Source organism: Tenrec ecaudatus, chromosome 6 (assembly GCF_050624435.1).
Source record: "Tenrec ecaudatus isolate mTenEca1 chromosome 6, mTenEca1.hap1, whole genome shotgun sequence".
Lineage (NCBI taxonomy): Eukaryota > Metazoa > Chordata > Mammalia > Afrosoricida > Tenrecidae > Tenrec > Tenrec ecaudatus.
In genome coordinates, this window is record NC_134535.1 from 5,125,287 (window position 1) to 5,144,224 (window position 18,938).

The window sequence follows — 18,938 nt, forward strand, 5'->3', positions numbered from 1 at the left end:
CATAGGTTTGCCCCAGGGAACCTCAGAAGAAAGGGCTGGGCGGTCTACTTCTGAACAACCAGCCACTGAAAACTCCCTGGAGCATGGCTCTACTCTCACACGCTCAGAGTCGGCGCCGTAGCTACGGGTGTCTTGTTTTGATTCGATTTGGTTTTATTGGGAGGACCAAGCCCATTTCTTAATAGGTGAGGAATTCAACTTCTCTCTTTAAAAATGGAATGACGCTCCTGAAAAAACACACTCGCTGCCGTCCGTCCAGTCACTTCCGGCTCACAGCGGCCCCACAGGGCAGAGAGAACTGTCCCCGTGGGTGTCAGAGGCTGTGGGTCCCCACAGCAGCAGAGAGCTGCGTTCTCTCTTGATCGGTGAAACCGCTGGCCTTGTGGTGGACAGCCCTGCGTGCAACCACTGTGCCACAAAGCTCCTCCAGAATGTATCTCAGGGGCTCCCAGAGTATGTTGAGGAGCCCTGGTGGCATCGTGGGTTCTGCTATCCTCAAGGTCAGCGGTTCAACCTCACCAGCTGCCCCGCAGGAGAAAGATGAAGCTGGCTGTTCCCATAGAGACGGACAGTCTCAGAAACCCTTCGCAGCAGCTCTCCTCTGCCCTGCAGGTCACAATGATTCCAAATGGACTCGATGGCGGTGGGTTTTTGAAAACAGGCTGCTGTTGAGTTTACCCTCCATCTGACTACGACCCCGAGGGACACAGGGGCGCTGCCCTGAAGGTTTCCTAGCCACCTTTCCAGGGGCACACCACCAGGGGTCGTCTGTCCTGTGGAGGCACTGGGTGGCTTTGAATCGTCAACCTTTGGATTAATAGCTGGGGTCTTCCTTGCTCACCTCCGGGACTTCTGATTAAAACACAACACACTTCTGACTCCTGGTGACCCCAAAGGGCCTGGTCTATGATGCATCCTTGTCCCCCCTCAAACCCATTCGCTGGACACACTGGGTGGGTGGGGATGGGTCCCTAGACCATTCACAGACAGATGATGGAACTAGTGAATTGTACGAGAGGTGGATTCTGTGTTAAAAGTGGTGCCCTGCAGGCGCAGTGGTTCCACATTGGGTACTGACCCAGCAAGTTTGAAAGCACCGGCCACCCCATGGGAGAAGGACAGGGCTTTCCACAATGAGACCGCTACAGTCTAGGAAACTCAAAAGGCGCAGTTCTACCCTGTCCTATGTGGTTGCTGTGAGTCGGCATCGAGTTTGGTTTTGGGGGCCACTAAAACTAACCAATAGAAGAAGAGGAGGGGGAGCAGGAGAAAAAGAAGGAAGGAGGAGGTGGAAGAAGAAGAGAAGGTTTAATCTCAGGAGGAGATGCCAGAGCCAAGACCATTGAAGGAAGCCATCTCTGCCAGGCTAGGAAGCGAGAATAATGGGGTGCTTCATTCCCTCAGGGCACTCAGTCAGACAGACACCAAGCTCCCCCAGTCCCTGCCAGGCACAGGCCAGGGGCCCTGAGGCGCACAGGAACAACATTCCTACCCCTCAGTGGGCTCCCGGGAGGGAGAACTCGCAAGGAACCAGTTATCACTTGTGCCATGAGGTCATCGAGGTGTGTGCCTGGGAAAGACCACTAGACCTGACCCCGAGCTGCCCCACCGGAGCGCCTCTACCTGTAGAACGGGAGCGGCGGGGCCCACAGATGTCTGAGCACGCCTTCTCAAACGGACAGAGGCCCAGGTCATTCCCTCCCATCTTAGACCCACACGTGCACGCACTAAACCAACTGCGTTCTGACGCACAAAGCCCCTCGTGTACCAGGCAGAACGGGGGCTCCAGAGGGGGTTCCCAATGGCTGGTTTTTCAGAAGGTTACCAGGACCTTCTTCCGAGGTGTCTCTGGGTGGATTCAAAGCTCCAGGCATTTAGTGATCAGGTGGGCAAGGAACTGTTTGCACCCCTCCCCCAACCAGGGAGCCAACGCTGTTCAAAACCGAACTCACAGCCATCATTCGATTTCTGACTGGTAGCTGCTCTGAGCCACCACAGGCCAGTGCTAGATGACAGACAGCCATTGTGAGGAAGCCTTTAGAAACTTCTAGAAGCACTGGAAGTTTCCAAAGGCTTCCTCTCAACCATGTGCTTTCTTTGGAAGCAAGCTGCGGCCATCCCAGCAGCCCTGCCAATCACACAAGATAAATGTGTGAGTGGGGGAGGCGGGGAGGAAGGTCTAAGAGTCCTCCAAGGTGGGGATGGGGTGGGGGTTGAAGACAGTCTGGGCAGGAAGTAAAGTAGATAAAAGGCGAAGCAGAGATAAGCTGTCGGGAGCCACAGAAATCCCAGAGATAGTTCATGAAACAGGCCACAACTCAACAATAATGCCCCCCAGAGCCACAGGGGAGACCCCACCGGGGCAAAGAGTGGGGGCTTGCTCACTGGGAAAATGCCATTTCTGCCCTGCTCCAGGACCTGCCTCCTGGATCCAATCCAACAATTCCAGTCCGTCGGTGCCCAGTTAAGAGACGGGACCTCACTCCCACCCCTCCCCGCCAAGGAGGGGAGGCAGAGGGACCATACCTGGCTCTTGGACGTCCTCAACATCCCCGGGCACCAAGTCTGAGCTCTCCTGGCTCTTTACACAGCATGCCCGGAAGACCAGTCCACACTGGTAGCCAGCCATGAGGCTGTACTCGCAGCTCTGGCCCTGAGCCTGGGCCGCCCTCCCCAGCAGACAGCAGTGGCAACATCTCTGCAAACAAGAGTGGAGAAGCTGGAGGTTTGGCTGAACTTACTGCCCCCAACAGGTCCGAGCAAGTACTGCACTCACTCCTGCCCTTCGCATAGCCCTATCCAGTAGCCGGAGGGCTCTGCCACTTAACCTCCAAGAAGTGGGGCTTCACAGGGGGCCCAGGAGCTCCCCAAAGAATCTGTGCCTTAGGTGTGGTCTGGGACTCCCACAGAAGGAACGTGGGTCACTGGTCTGAGCCATAGGAAGGGCATGGAGCACTCAGGGGCACGTGAGCCTCGGGGCACGTTAGCAGCAGGGACACAGTGATTAGCTACGCCCTGTGAGTCTTCCCACCCAAGCTCCTGGAACCACAGCCCCCCTGACGCCCCACAGCCCTACTTCAGTCCTTCCTAAGAGGCGCCCCTGAAAAGGACTTGGAACTCTCCAGAAAGCCTGCAGTGGGAAAATGTGGTTCTGGCTGGAGTTTCTGTGCAGGTTGATGGGGTTCACTCTCCAATGCCGGGAAAAGAGGGGGTACACTTGCCAACCGGTCCACCTTTTGAGGAGCCGAGAAACACACTGGCCTCCCTGTTTCCCCCAGGAAGCAAACTGACCCTCCATCCCCAACTGACCCTCGCTGTCCAAGCTAGCTTTTCTCCCTTAGAAGATGGCAGGAGGGACGGTCCAACTGCCACCCTGCAGGGGCAACCTTCAGAACTGAGTCCAAGGTGGCAGGGCCCTGACTGGCCTGGCCAGGCCTTGGAGGGCCAGGAAACCTTTCCCGGCTGGCTGGGTGGGAAAGGCTCTCAGGGCTGCTGCGAAAAGGCCACTTTGGAGTGTGGTCCACCTAGAACTTCAGTTTCTTTTTCTTGAGCAGGTGTGGTCATGTGATAGCCCAGGCCTGGGGAGGTGGCACTCTGAGCTCCCCCACATGAGCCCTGGGGGCCGGGAAGCTGTAGGGCTTCCAGGGGAGGCCTGGAGGGGGACCTCAGCAGAAGCTCAGAGGACCTGCTCTGTGTCCCTGCCTGAGGCCTGGAGACAGGAGCTCCTCGCTGCTCACTCACCCGTTTCCCCGGGGCTAGGGGAACACTGGGCCTCCTGAGTACATGGGAAGGGTTGTCCAACCCTACTGGCTGGGCATCTCCTTGCAAACACTCATAGAAAAAGGCAGGAAGCACTGGCTGAGCTGCAGGGACAGGGCCTGCTGGCAGGGAGGGGACACAGGGCCTGGGGGACCTCGGCCCATCGGCTTGAAGGGGCTAGGGCTTGCCAGTTGGGCAGGGGCAGGGCCAGTGGGACCAGGGGCAGGGGCAGGGCCAGTTGGACAGGAACAGGACCTGCCAGTTCGGGGAAGGGCAGGCCCACACTGGTCCTCACTTTCACAAACATGGTCTCAGGGCTGGTGCCCGACAGCGAGTCACAGCTGTCCTGCTCGTTGGCCTGGTTGATGCCGGTGGCACAGTGCAGCTCCTCCAGCTGGCTGTGGCAGCACTGCTCCTGGACCATCCTGGGGACAGAAGGACACTGCTCAGGGCTCGGTCACTCGGGGCCTCCCCTTCCCACGCCCACCCAGACGCCAAGTGCTCTGTTGGAGAGAAGCAATGCGGGCGGCGGTTCCGAGTGCGAGTCGGAGAGGTGCTGCGCGGCCTGGCGCAGGGGTCACCCACAAACTGCTCCCGAGTACCCCGCTGGAGAACAAGAGAAGCTGGAACCTGTGCCGGCCAGACCCCGGCCCTGCTCCACCAAGTGCATCGGGTGTGTGTGGGAGGTAGGGTGGGGGGGGAAGTGCCACATTCGGAGAGAAGAGGGGATGCGGCTCAAGGCACCAGGGGGAAAGTCCTCGGACCCCCCAAGGGGTCACATGCACGGGGCTGTGGAGGCTGCACCACGGCTGGCTAGAAGGAGCAGAGTGGACGGGCCCAGGGAGGTGTACGTGAGCCACAGGTGACTCCAGACCAACCTCAATATAGCCAAAGCCAGCACAGACCAGAGGGGCTGCCCCGGTCTGCACCTGTCCAGGCCTTGCTCAGCTTCCCGGGGCTGCCCGAGGGGCCCGCCTCTCAGATGGCCTCTGGCTCCAGACCTGCCAGAGTCTGTAAGGCCTCCCAGAGGGACCCTGGTGGCATTATGGGTCAGGCGCTGTGCTGCTAACCCAAAGGTCGGTGGTTTGAACCCACCCACCAGCTGCTCTGAGGGAGAAAAAGAAAACTCAGAGTTGCAGCCTCAGAAACCCCTTGGGGCAGTTCGGCTCTGTCTACAGGTGCCAAACCGGCTCGATGGCAGTGGCTTTGTCTGTCTTGAACTTTGTATGGAGAATCCAGGAAGGTTGACAGAGAGGCTCCTCAGCCTCCCCTCCAGCAATCATGCACATTTTGTTTCTTTCACTGAGGACCCTCCCTCCCTCCACCTTCATCGCCCATCCCCATTTCTCCCTGTTTTGGGGTTCCCTTCCTCCTCCCTTCCTAAGCCTTCTGATCACTGCAACCCCAAGGATCTCCCAGGATTGACCAGCAGGCTTGGTTTTTCATTTCAAAGCCCTCCCTCCACGTTTTCTTTGCAAAGCACTTCCCCTGCTCCAAAGACGGCCCCCTTTGTGTAGGAGGGAACTGCTTGCTGGGGGGCGGCAGGAGGGCGAGCAGCCCATGGAGGGGGCAACCCAGTCCCCCACCCCCTTCAGTCACCATGCGTGGGTCATACCTGCATTCTTTGGACTCTGAGGTGTAGGGCAGAGAGCAATCCTTCTGCTGGGTGGCCATGAGGTGTCCATCAGCACAGCAGTTCTCCAAAGACATGTCAGCGCCCGCTGGGAGGGAGAGAAGGGGGTGGTGATGGGGACATCGGTGCTTACTGAGAGGAGAGCAGGAGGTAGGTCATGGGGATCTACTTACCTATTGTCTATCTACCAACTAACTACCTACCACATATCCACCTGTCTACCTATTATCTAGCTGTCTGTTCACCCCCCCACACTTAGTGAGGTTGTGGTGGTGGGTAGGGGCCAGTGGAGTCAGTTCTGACTCACAGAGCCCCTCTGCACAAGAGAACGAAACCCTGCCGGCCCTCCAACATTCTCACAAGCTCTGCTGGGTTTGAGCCATTGTGGTAGTCTAGATTGTTGCCATCTATCTTGTGGGCCTTCCTGCTTGCCTCGGTCCCTCCCTACCAAGCATGAGGTCCTTCTCCAGGGACTGCGCTCTGGACCGAGGACGACTTGGTAAAATAGATCTGCCAAAAAGAAGCGCCTCCACGGGATGGACTGACACAGTGGCTGCAACAATGGGCTCAAGCCTCACAATGGTGAGGCTGGTGCAGGACTGGACAGCGTGGTCCATAGGGGTGCTATGAGTCCGAACCAACTCAACGGTGCCTACCAACAACATCTATCCATCCGTCCGTCCATCCATCCATCTATCTATCATCCCTGAGGGGTACAATCAGCTGCTCACCATAAGACTGAGGGTTTGAATCCACTCAGAGGAACTTAGGAAGAAAGGCCTGGCAATCGACTCGTGACAAATGACCACCACTGAAGACCATGGGGAGCCCAGTTCTACTCTGGCACATGGGTTGGAACCAGCTGGTTCTGTCGGCAGCTGGTTCTGTCCATACACCTACCTATGCATCCATCCACCCATTCATTCGGCTCCAAGTTATTTTCAAACACAGGACCTGCTCTGTCACAGATCACCATGCCTTTGCGCCTCACCCTATCCTATAGGCGACAATGATCCAAGGCTGACACCCCCTCCCCCAGTCAACCACATTCCCCCCTCCCTGCACTCCCTTCACCCCATAATGTGCGAGAGGCACTCCCCCCACCCCCACCGCCCCCACCTGCAGGGTCCTGGCCGGCATGTGGTGGCTCCTGATGTCTAGCAGAAAGAAGATAGGCTTTGGCTCAAATCCCAACATTACCCCCTCCAGCTCTGGGTCTCTGAACCCCAGCTTCTCCTCTGTAAAACGGGTCTCACAGTTCCCACGCCGGCCTGGCTGAGAATTAGATGACGGTTCTGAAGCTCTGAGCACACCATTCTGCCCTCAGTCAACAGGGGCTGGGCCTGGTGTTATATGAATGAAGAGGATCTGCTCCCCTTAACCCTGAGAAGTGGGGGTGCCACGGTCATATTTCAGCATACAGAGATCACCACCCCCATCCCAAGTCAGAGCCAACGCTTCTGAGATGCCTGCCACCAGTCCTGAAGGCTGGGACCTTTTGCCCTGAGCTGTGGGAACATCTGGGATCCATCCTTAGCTGGGGAGCCTCCAGCACTTTGATCCTAGTTCCCAGCGGGCCAATAAAATATGAAGTTCTTTGCTTAGACTGAAACTTGGAAAGCCTCTGGAATGTGGCTCTGGCTCCAGCTGCAAACAAGGGCCGCCTGGGCCTCTATCCTGCTGGGATCAGCACAGAGCCAGGGACAGTCAAACAAATCCCATCAGAAGGACCAGGAGGAGCCCACCAGGGACAGTGACCAGGCTGGAGGGAATCCAGGACTTGGTCAGACATCATCACCTCACTGTAGTGGACCACTTCCCTGTGCTGGACCGCTGAACTCTGGCCGCATGGTGGGCAACATGCCCATTTCACAGATGAGGAAGCAAGAGGCTCAGAGAATCATGACAATCTAGTGCTCAAGGTCATACTTCCAATTAACCAAGCTCGGGTCCAACTCAAATCCCTCTGATATCAAAATGCCTGCTCACCCTCTCTCCCACTGCACTGCCTCCTAGACAGGGCAGATCATCCAGGATCAACCCCAGGGACAAAACTTGGCTTCAGATATGATCGGGGCTCACACAGGCCCAACTCTCAATAGAGAGTTGGTGGACAATAAATGCAAATTAAATCTGCTGCCCTGTGTTTCAACCTGGGAGGCACAGGTAGGTGGTAGGAACATCCAAGTCCAAGGTCCCAAGAATCTGTGGGGCTTGGGAGTCCTTCAGGGCAGAGGTGGGTTTTCATAGAAATCCAGAAGCAAATTGTGGCAGGAACAGCCAGTATCAATTCAGTGTCCCCTGTGTGTCAGAGAAGATAGCAAATGCGGTTTGCAATGACTGATTTTTTTACGAAGTACATCACCAAATTTGGTTCGGGATGAACTCCGACCACCCAGGGACTCTAAAAGGGACTGTGTTCCCCCAAACCAGGTTGTCTTCGTGAAGGAGTCCGTTGTCATCTCTGCCCCATCCCAGGGTCTTCTTACTCACTTGCCACCGAGTGGATTGCGACTTATCTCGATCCTATAAGGCAGGGTAGAACTGACTGTGGGTTTACGAGGCTGTAACTCTGTATGTGAATACAAAGTCTTGTCTTTCTCCCTCAGAGCGGCTGGTGGTTTCGAACTGCTGACCTTGCAGTGAGCAACCCCACATGTAAACAAGGACTGTCAGACCAGACACTGTCTGATATCAGCAACCTCCTGCACCAGGCTTCCACCCGCACTGCTTCACAGGCTCCGCACTGCACGGAGCTCACTGACAACCGGCCAGATTCGACCCAGAAGCATTTGACCCTGTTGTGAGCCATGAGGTTTGCATTGGCTAGTTTTCAGAAGGAGCCTTTCCTCCTAGTCTATCCTCGCCTAGGAGCGTCAGTGCAACCTGTTCACCATGGGTAACCCCGCTGGTGTCTGAAATACTGGCGGTATCACTGTGAATACCACAGCTGCATGTGCAAGCTACCGCAGTAGGACAGACAGACAGTTGGGTAGTGGCCCACCCCTACACCTACCACAAACACTGGTGCCTCCAAAATATGTCCCAGACCCTCTTATCCCTCCATACCCTCTCAGGAGGCCTCACCTGTGCTACTGTACCCGGAGGCCTGATCTTCCCAGAGCTACACACACCACACACACACACACACACACACACACACACCACTGTCGCCTACACTCTGTGGGCAATGCTACCAGCAAGAACAGTGAATGTAAACTCCCTACGAGCTGGGCGTGTCTCATATTTCAGATGCGTGAGCCCAGGTAACTGGCTGACCAAGGAAGCTAGGCCATGAAGTGGGAGCCAGACATGGAAGCTCGTCTCTCAATGCTGCCTGACCCTCAGCTGCACTAAGTAAGGCCTCTGGGATGGCGGAGAAGGAGCCAGGCCAAAAGGACAGGTCTGGGAAACTAGGTCCTGAACGGGTGACTGGAAAGTGGCCAAATGTGCTACTTCAATAACATGTACGTTTAATGTGGTATTTTAAATACATGCAGATAAAGACATGCTTAATTTTGTAAAAATGAAACTTCTGATAGCCCCTGCTATAAAGCAAATGTTTTATTTTTGCCTTTGCTGCACTGTGTCCAGTCTTCCTTAAGAGTTTTTCCATTGTTTTATTTATTTGTTTATGCAAGCTTGTGGCTTGCTCAGTCACTTAACTTTTATCTTACCCCAAACTTACAAAACAAAAGAGAACCAGACAGCACAGCCATTTTAGTAACTAGGGAATGACTCTTCCCTGAATACCAAGCGCTCCTTACAGAGAAGGGCTGGGTCTTAACTTCATTGCTTTGGGTTTTTTAAATCATTGTATTGGGGGCTCCTACAACTTTTCACAATCCATACATCCATCCATTGTGTCAAGCGCATTTGTACATTTGTTGCCATCATCATTCTCAAACCATTTGTTTTCTGCTTGAGCCCTTGGTATCAGCTCCTCATTCCCCCCAAGAATTTCTTTTTGTTTCTAATCATTTTACTGGGGGCTCATACAACTCTTATCACAATCAATTGTGTCAAGCACATTTGTACATTCATTGCCCTCATCATTCTCAAAACATTTGCTCTCCACTTAAGCCCTTGGCATCAGCTCCTCCTTTTCCCCCTCCCTCATGAACCCTTGATAATTTATAAAGTATTATTTTGTCTTACTACGCCCAACTCAGAATATGAACTGTGTCACTCCGACAGCTAGTAGAAGCAGCGTCATATCCTCCCTCATTTCGCCTCTCCTGGGCTACACGCCAATTCTTCCTTGTCAGGAATGACGAGCTCCGAGTGGGGCGTGTTTATTCATAAATAAGTCAAAGACTGTTCCCGCAGGCCAGGGCCCCACAGGGAGAGGGGCCGAGTCAGACCTGAGATTTAGTGGCCTGCTCTCCGGGGAGTGGTCCTGTTTACAGGGTTCTGCAGACTTGGTGTCTGGAGCAGGATTATCTCCAGTTTAGAGTCAGATTCGGTGTCAGATCAGTGGTCAGATGAGCCTGGAATGCACTGGCCCAGCCCCCTGGTCAAGGCTGAGGTTTTCCTGGGGGCTCCAACTTAAACACAGGTTATGAGTCATCAAGCCAAACTCACGGCCACCTAGTCAACGCCAGCTCACAGCTGCTCTAGTGGGCAGTAGAGGACTGTCACTCAACTCTATGGAAGTAGAAAGCCCCCGTCGTCCCCACACAGAGCAGCTGGTAGTTTCCAACCTCTGACCTTGCAGATCGCAGCCCAGCACAGAACCACTGCGCCCTAGGGTGCCTGCGTTATACGTCTGAGAGGGTCATACTGATCCATGTTTTTATGACGCTCCCTTGGGTCTGAGGCTGCTCTGTGGAGCCCTCAAGAGTTCGGAGGAACCCGTTTCTAACACCATATGCCCTGAACTTGAACCCCTGGACCTGCTTCACACAGCAGGAACTTAGCAATGTTAGAAGAACAGATAGAGAGACAGTGATCAGGGGACAGGGTGGGATTTGTCCAGTTCCCCCCTCTCTGACACAGGGCGTCTGGCCAGGCCAGAGGCGATGATCATGAAGAGAACCGAAGGGGACACACTCTCCCACCCCAAACCCCCACCATAACCCCACTGGTACTAGGAGCTTCATGGTAGCCAATAACCAACCAGGTCTGCCAGCCATGGACTGACTGGCAATGCCTTCAGAAGGGCATAAAATACAATACATCCACACACCCTCTTGCATTGTGGATCCAAAGAGGGATTCAGAGCATGTAGCGACCATGGTGAGCAGGACAACTGTAGGGCAGACCCACAGGGACACCCACAAGCGCCTGTTGGCTGGGCTGTGGGCAACTGTCCAAATGGGACCGGAGCCCATGTTTTCTGTCCTCTCCCAGATGGCTTCTCTTTTCGGAGAAGAAAACTCCAGTCGGCTGAAGCTGTAGCCCCTGGTTCCTGACACCTGACTGTGTGAATGAGACTCGCAAAGTAAATCCCCTCATGTAAACAAAGAACAAACTCTCCTGAAAAACCTCATTCATCTTTAGTCCCCTGAATGGCCATGTGCATCTTGACTGTGTACCCACACCTCACCTCCCACCTCTGGCTGCAGCCTGATCTTCCTGGACACTTGGATAGTGGGCCTCAGGGCCCTGTGTCCACCTGCCTGCTCCTCACCTGGTACCTACCAGGGCACTCAGCTCTCAAGACAGTAAGCCTAATGTCCCATCCACGTAGTCCACCTGCTGCTTCCTGTTGTCGAGTGCTGCCCATTGGACTGTAACTCCCAGCGACCCTCGGCACAACGGAAAGAAACACTGGCCAGCCCTGAGCCCATTACTGCGATGGCTGTGTTGACCCCTCTATCGAGGGTCTTCCTTTTCCCTGGCTTTTTTCCTGGCATTTGATGCTTTCAGCCATGATCCACCTCCCATCAGCAATGATAGTCCACAGCCTCTTCTAAACCAGGCTTGAATTTCTGGCTGTTCCTCCTCAAGGAACTCCCGCCGCTGCTGCCTTTGAGGTATCTGCGACAACACTTGACTTGTAACACTAACGATATTGCTGGATCGTTTCCACCTTGGGTTGGGTCTCCTTTCTTTGAAATGGCCACACATGCAGATCTCTTCCAGCTAGCTGGCTGACAGCTGTCTTCCAAATTTCTTGGTATAGATTAGTGGGTGCCTCCAACATTGCATCCATGCATTTCAGATGATAGTCTGTCAAATGTGGGGGCCAGGTTATTTTGCTGCCTTCAGGGCAGCTTGGATTTCTTCCATCAATACCACCATTGGCGTTGATAGTATCAAAAATCAAGGCACCAGGAATTGACAGAATACTTCCTAAAATGGTTGGATGTCAACCAATTTTTTCCCAGAGAGTGACTCTCTGCATTCTTATCTTCTTTTGATGCTTTCTGCATTCAGTGGTTTGTTCACTGACTCCTTCAACATTGCAACTCGAGGTGTGAATCTTTTTTCCCTTCAGTTCGTTTGGCTTGAGCTATGCTGTGCACATTCTTCCCTTTTGGTTTTCTAGCTGCAGGTCTTTGTGCATTTCATTGATATTTCACATTTGTCTTCTCGAGCCCTTTCTGAACCTTTTTTTTGTTCAGTTCTTTTCCTTCATCAGTTCTTCCAGTCCTCCTAAGCATTCCAGAAGTCTCTTCTGACAGCCACCCACTGCTCATGCCAAAATGATGGGGTCAGCCTTCACGATCCCCTGCTTCCTCCGCTCCCCCACATCCCCTCCCGCAGGAAGTCCCATCTACCCACAGAAGGCCCAAATCTGTCTACCTCTCACCATCCCTGCTAACACTCTGATTCCAGACTTCTGATCTCCAGGAGGGAGACATTATACTTCTCTTGTTGTAAGCCCCTCTCAGTCCCCGATCGGGGCACTTGTCACTGCAGACCCAAGTAAGTCAGCCCCAGAGGGCAGGTGCCTCTCTGCCCTGTGTCCCTGTCGGTCATCATCCACATGATGTTCATCAGACACATGAACAATCATGCTGACGCTTGATGGGCCCGTAGAGCTGGATCAGGCTCAAGGGAGATGCTCGCTGGGGAAAGGTTAGCCGAACAGAACTCAGACATAGCAGATAAATGATGCCACTCACCAGCTGAGTAGCCCTGGGCAAGTCACACCTCTTCCTGGGCCTCAGTTTGCCCAGCTAACAAAAGCCCATCGACTAGCTGCTTCCTCAGCCTAATCAACCTCGAACAGCACAGGGCACATCTCTGGTTCTGTGGCAGGAGGGGGAGAAGGTTCTGGCTTGCTGCCCCCATCCCCCCAGAACTGGGCAGAAACCTCATTCTCTGAACCCCACCCCCAGATCCACAGTCAGCAGGACCCTCAGCACAACCCACTGATTACAGGGGTGCTCCACAGACACCACCTAAAAGCACCCTCAGACCCTCCTCCTGTGCAGAGAAGCCAGACAGGGAATGGTGACTCCCCCCAGACACCAGCCTTGGGCTCCAGGGGGTGGAGGGGCTCTGCACCCTGGCCCAGGTGCAGAGAAAAGAACCTGATTGGGAAGGCCAGCAACACCCCATCCCCAGCAGAGCACAGGCTCCTCCCACTGAGCTAACACCTCAAGGGGCCAGAGTGTGCTCCACCATGCCCCCCCCCCCCCCCCCCCCCCCCCCCCGTCCCTCTGACAATGCTTCCTTCTACCCAGCCCTCTTAGGGGACTGTGGAAAGAACTTCCTGGCCAGTTTTGGTTTTCTTCTTTGTAAAAACAGTTTTATTGGCATATAATTCACACAGCATCCAATTCAACGGCTTAAACATATTAGAAGGAATTGTTCTACCATCACCTCATTCACTCTTAGGACATTCATTCTCTTCTCGTCATCATTAGCTCCCCATTTCCCCCCAACTCCCCTGCCACAACTCTAAGTGACTAATCCAGTTACTGCCTCTATAGCTTTTCCTCTCCTGGATTTCACACACGCACACATACACACACACACACACACACACGCGCACACACACACACACACAAATAAAATACAACAAAAACAATAACAGAATAAAACAGAGAGAAAACCTCAATTAAAAAGATAGCAGGAAATCTTAAGAACTAAAACAAATTCAAAATGGGCCCAAAGGGAGAACAAATGACAAGCCGTTCCTTTGTAACGTAAATGCATCTGCGCCCTTCCACCTTCCAAGGCCCTCTGTCTGCTAACAAGCTATTCCCATCCCTGGTCACTGATCAGAGGGCGCTCTGTGGAGGCGTCATTCAAGTAGAGACCCTACAAATAAAGGTTGTTCCTTCAGGGTCATCCCTTATAGCCTTCAGGCAAGACCACCAAGTGGTCAGGCACATGGGTTCGTGTCCTGGGCCTCTGCTGAGTGGTGCCAACAGTTAAGCGCTCAGCTCCTCACCCAAAGGTTGGTGGTTCAAATAATCCACCACATGGTACCTCAGAAAAAGAGCCGGGGGATCCTCTTCCAACAGGCCACCAAAACGCGAAAGTCAAACCCACTGCCCTCAAGTCAATTTGACACAGAGCAGACCTGCGGGCTGCGGAGAAGTGCTTCTGTGGGTTTCCAAGGTGATAACACTTGACAGGGGCTGGGGGTTCTAACTGCTGGCCTTGCGGTTAGCAACCCAATGCTTAACCAGGACACCGCCAGGCTTCTCCCACAGCCTCTGAAATCCTTAAGAAGCGCAGTTCTGCTTTGATAATGCACAGTTGGGCATGCCGGGGGAGTAGTACAGGAGAAAATTGTCACATCGGTTTTGAGATGGCTTCAACATAACAACCGTGGGGATGGCTCTGGGCTGGGCAGGAAATACTTCCTTCTGTTGTCCCTGGGATGGTGTCTACCAACAACAACGCATTCCGAGTGTTGTCTCAGCAAGCCACTACACAGCTTTCTCTTTCTTGTTGTCCTCTGGGGCACCCCGAGAGCACCCCGTGTGACAGAGCAGAATTGCCACTTCTGAGAGAACAGATGTCAGGTCTTCTCTCTTGCAGGGCCATGGGGTGCCTTTGAACCAAGGACCCTTGGGTTAGCAGCCCAGTGCTTAACTGTTGGGCCACTAGGGCTCCCCGGTACCTGACTCTGCATGTCAGTGAAGTGGACTATTAAGGGGGGTGTGGATTGGATGAAATTAGCTACTCCACATATCACAGTTCTCTCCATCCCCAAAGGGAGAACCAAACCCACCACCATGGAGTCCGGGCCGGCTCCGAGGGCTTCCCAGGCTGTCTTGGAAGAAGTGCGCCAGGGGGCTCCTTAGAAGTGAGGATGGCCAGGCTTCGTCTCACATATCTGGGGGATGTGATCAGAAGAGACCAGTCCTTGGAAATGGACGTCATGCTTGGTAAAGTAGAAGGGCAGCAAAAAGAGAGGCAGGCCCTCGATGAGATGGATGGACGCAGGGACTGCACCAAGGGGCTCAAGCATGGGCACAGTTGTGAGGCCGGCGCAGGCTTTTGCTCTACATCGGGGTTGCTATGAGTCGGAACCAACTCCATGGCACCTAATAACAACAAAGGTTCTAAATCTTTATGGGAAGAAGACAGCTGAATCCCACCCCCTCCCAAGGTAGCTGGTGACTTGACAACCTTGGAGAGAGAGAGAGAGAGAGAGAGAGAGAGAGATGAGAGGAGCCGGGCAGGCTCTCTAGAGTCCCTCCTAGTGCTTGGGGGTGAGCTGGAAGTCTCCTAATCCAGCTCCCCCTGGCTTCCTCCAGGGAGTAACACTAGAATGACAGGTCCACAGCCTCCTGGGGCCCAGTTCCAAGAGATGACCAGTCCACAGGGGTCCTGGATCCAGGAAGGACAGTGTCATGGGCCCATCCCCTTCCCTCCTGCCACAGCCACATTTGAGGTCATTACAAGGAAATGGGGCCCGCCAGGGACCTGCAAAAGCGTTCAGTGGTCTGGAGTTATTTTGTGTTTTCTTGTTGGTAATTCCATGTTTTGCAAAAGGAAAAACGTTTATCGTATTCAATGCAAGGCTGATGGCTGTCCCATCAGAACTGTTTCCATAAACTTGACTTGCAAAGTGACCCTGCTCACTACACCCTCCCACCCCCCCTCACCATGCCCACCAATCACAGCATTCCCCACAGAGTCGTCAACCCTGCAGTTCCTGAAGCCCTCAGTCTCTCTTGCCCCTCCCACTATCCTTCCAATTTCAATTCCTCCCTTCAAGTTCCATCCTGACCACCTCCTTCTTTAGGAACCTCCCCTGAACCTCTGTGCTGATCCCAGATCTCTGCTCACTTTCCTGGGTCTGGGGGAAGGGCCGTGTCTCTCTCCTCCTCCTGTGTCCCCACAGCAGTACTGGGCCCAGAGCTGTCCGTGAGCAGTGAACGGCCTGCGACACTCGGCAGGGCTTTGACCCACAAGGGCTTGGCACTAACCAGATGCTGCTCCCCAGGCGTCCCAGGCCTCCCCTGAGCTCCTGGCTGGAGAAACTCAGTACTGGAACTTTTCAGAACTTTCAGACTGGGGTGAGGTGGACGGTGGAAAGTCTAGCAAATCACTGGAGTAACAGCTAGGAAGAACCACATAACCACCCCTGCCGCGCAGCACGCACGGGTTTGTTCACTGGGTTGGACTCACAAGAAGCCAGGCACCTGGGTTTCCATTTCCAGATGTTCCAGGTACCCTGCTAGGACATGGAGCTGTGGGACCCGAGGAGCTCAAAGTCAGGGCCAGTGCTGTGCCAGGTGGGACTAGCCACAGGCGCAGTGGCACCGTGGCAGAGACTCCCTGTTGTCCCCCAGCTCCTTGTGTATGGGGGCAGGGGGGGGGCTCCACCCCCACCTCCTGGGAGACTTTCTGGCGCTGGGCCGCGCCGACCACATGTTCTCCAGCCCAGTTCTCTCTGCCTTTGTACTCTATCCCAACACGATTGTCTTTAATCAGTCCAAATGCTGCCTGGCTGAGAGAGGAGCCAGCCAGCTGAGCAGGAAGCCAAGGGAGGCTGAGAGAGGAAATAAATGTTAGTTCTCCAACCCCCTCCTCACCACCACCCCACCCCCACCCCAGGACAGCCCTCCTGCCTCCCTCCCACCCAGCCCAGATCTGCGCCTCCTCTGCATGTCAATGGCCTGGGGGTTCCTGCAGAACAGGTCCAGTTCCAGGGGCAATTAAAGCAGGCCTTTCTCTGGGGATTCCCCCACACCCCAAGGCTCTCAGGAGATGGGACCACCCACCCCTTCAAAGGGCTTCCAGCTGCTAAAAGGACCCAAGGGTCCTCTAAGCCCTCCCCCAAAACCACTGTTGTCATCTGCGGTGGGGTCCTCTTCATACTCCACCCCACCCCCCATGTGTGCTGGGAGCTGCTCCCTGGGGTGTGGGGGGGGGGGCGGGGAGATCAGAAAAAGATCGCCAGGCCTTTCTTTTGAGGTCCCTCTGGGAGGGAGGGATTCAACCCTCCAGTCCTCTGCCAAGGGTTTGACCCAGCGGTGCCACACCAGACTGAAAGTGTGGGAAGTCACAGAACAAAACAGCTGCGTGGATGGTTTCCGCCACCCCCTTTGGACCAGGAGAGAGAAGCCACTGGGAGAAGCAGCCAGGAAGCCCCCCAGGGGAACGCTTTCTGACAGGGGTGGGGCAGCACAGCGAGGGGGTAGCTGGGGGACCTTCTCTGCGCATCTCACTTCCTCTCTGGGCTCTTGGGGCGCCTTTTCTGTCCAGCAGGGTCCATGGGCTCCCCTGAATGCCCAGGAGGCCCCAATGCCCTCCCCCCACCCACCTGCCTGGCACTTGACCCAAGCCCCAGCTCCTGAACAAGCCTCCCTCCAGCACTGGGCCCTTCGACCACCCACTCCGTCTCATCCCTGGAGATGAGACTGCCCGCCCAGCGAGCCAGGAAGTCAGGCAAGGATCAAACCCGGGGAGTTCCCCCGCCCTCCCTTCTTTTTCTCTACCTCCCCCTTCTCCTCCCCAAATGCCCTGCCCCCTCCCACCAGCACTCCTGGGGACAAGTGACCTTCTGACCAAGGAGGGTGGTCACTGGAGGGTTGTTTACTCTAAAGTAAACAGAGATAAAGGCTGCCCAGGATTCCTCCCAGAGAAACAAGAGCTCGGGAAAGCAGGGCCTGACTCCTGACCCTGATAAGCCAGGGTCAGCAGAGAGCCCAGGGGCCAGGGTTCTGATCCCCTCAGGACAGGCTCTGGTGGTCGGCACCCAGGGCTCAGTCTCCAAGCTGGGAAGTGGCCATCCCTGCCTTCAGTCTGGGCTTTGTACTAGTGGAACCCCTGCCCGCTGAGGATGGGTTTGTGGGCTTAGAATTGGTCTGCCCCAATTCCAGCAGAGTACTGGGCCTGGCACACAGCTACCTTCAGTCTCTCTGCGTCCCAGCAGGGCAAACGGATGTGGGGGGTAGGAAGGGGTGCCCAGACAGGATTCCCCCACTACTCAGCTATCACCCCAAGACCCCAGGCTGATCTTCCTGTACCGTCCCTGACTGTGTGGGCGCCCTGGCAAATTACCATAACCCACTCCCGCGTCTGTTTTCTCATCAGCAAAGTGGGTCCAACAGCACCTACAGGGTGAGGGTGGGGGCAGTTCGGAAACGGCAGTTGGGAAGCTATGCCGATGGGAACAGCAAGGCACCTGGGTGGGCAACCGTGCGCTCCCCTGAATGCGGGGCGCTGGCACCCAGGGGTGCTCGGGCGGCCCGCGTGGAGGCGAGAGTGTCTGTGGTGGGGTATTTATGGGGGTATCCTCAGAACGAGTCTGCAGTCGCGGGCCGCGGGCTGGAGGCGTCTGGGCCTCGCCAGGCCTCGCCAGGCGCAGCGCGGGGCGCGCATAGACTCCGGGTAGCCGGACGCTCCAGAACTTCCAAAGAGCGCACAGACCGCCGGGGCGGGGGGACACTAAAGTCAGGCGCCCCCTCCCCAGGAGACCCCAGGACCCCTACCTCGGGCCACCAGCAGCGAGAAGACACTGAGTAGCAGCAGCAGCAGTGGCAGCGGGACCCGGCAGGGCGACAGCGCGGCGCGCTCCATGGGGGCGGTGGGACGGAGGGAGCAGACAAAGGCGCGGGTGCGGGGCTGTGGTCCCCAAAGCCTCGATCTGGCAGGCGCTAAGGATAGCGGGCTCCAGGATCCTCCGTAGCCTACGCCGTGCCGGCGCCGCGCGGTTCAATTATCCCGCCGGGAGGAGGGCGCGGCAGAGGCGGGGCGTCTGGGCGCCCTCCCACCGGACACCCCCACCCCCTTAAGAGCTCTAGGGCCTCCTTCTCTGCAGGCACCTGGGCTGGGCCCACAACTGGGTCTGGGAGCGAAAATCCCCAAACTACTCTACGAGATAGCAGGGAAAAAAGGGGTACGATTGAGCAGAGGCCGGGGGGTGGGGGTGTCCAATGATGTACTATCCCCCCACCCCCAGTGGTAGTGAAACCGGATCCCCTGGGGTGGGGAGGGGCAGGCTGGGTATCAATGGTTAACTTGGCCTGACCCCTGACTCCGCCAGAAGAGCCCGGGGTGAAGTAGGAAGGGCCCCAGGCCCTGAGAGATGCAATGGAATGGGAAAATGAACTGGGCTGGCCACGCTGACCCCAGGAGTGTCTTGGGCTGTGGGACCGGGTCCTGCCCTCAGAAGACTGCCCAG

At 55.5% G+C, this 18,938-nt stretch overlaps 1 protein-coding gene across 2 annotated transcripts in view; it reads right to left on the reverse strand.

Moving 5' to 3' along the window:
- The window catches only part of FBLN1 (fibulin 1), a 97,007-nt gene extending 78,528 nt beyond the window's left edge, over positions 1-18,479 (reverse strand). Inside the window, exons 1-4 of one of the 2 annotated variants that reach the window (XM_075553503.1) lie at positions 18,247-18,477; positions 5,375-5,480; positions 4,055-4,184; positions 2,527-2,698 (exon numbers count right to left, since the gene is read on the reverse strand). In XM_075553503.1, the coding sequence (XP_075409618.1) occupies positions 2,527-2,698; positions 4,055-4,184; positions 5,375-5,480; positions 18,247-18,334 (496 nt within the window). In that variant the 5' untranslated portion in view covers positions 18,335-18,477. Of the gene's footprint in view, positions 1-2,526; positions 2,699-4,054; positions 4,185-5,374; positions 5,481-18,246 lie in introns of both variants that reach the window. The other variant, XM_075553504.1, reaches the window with a different exon arrangement.
- Positions 18,480-18,938: the final 459 nt, after the last annotated feature.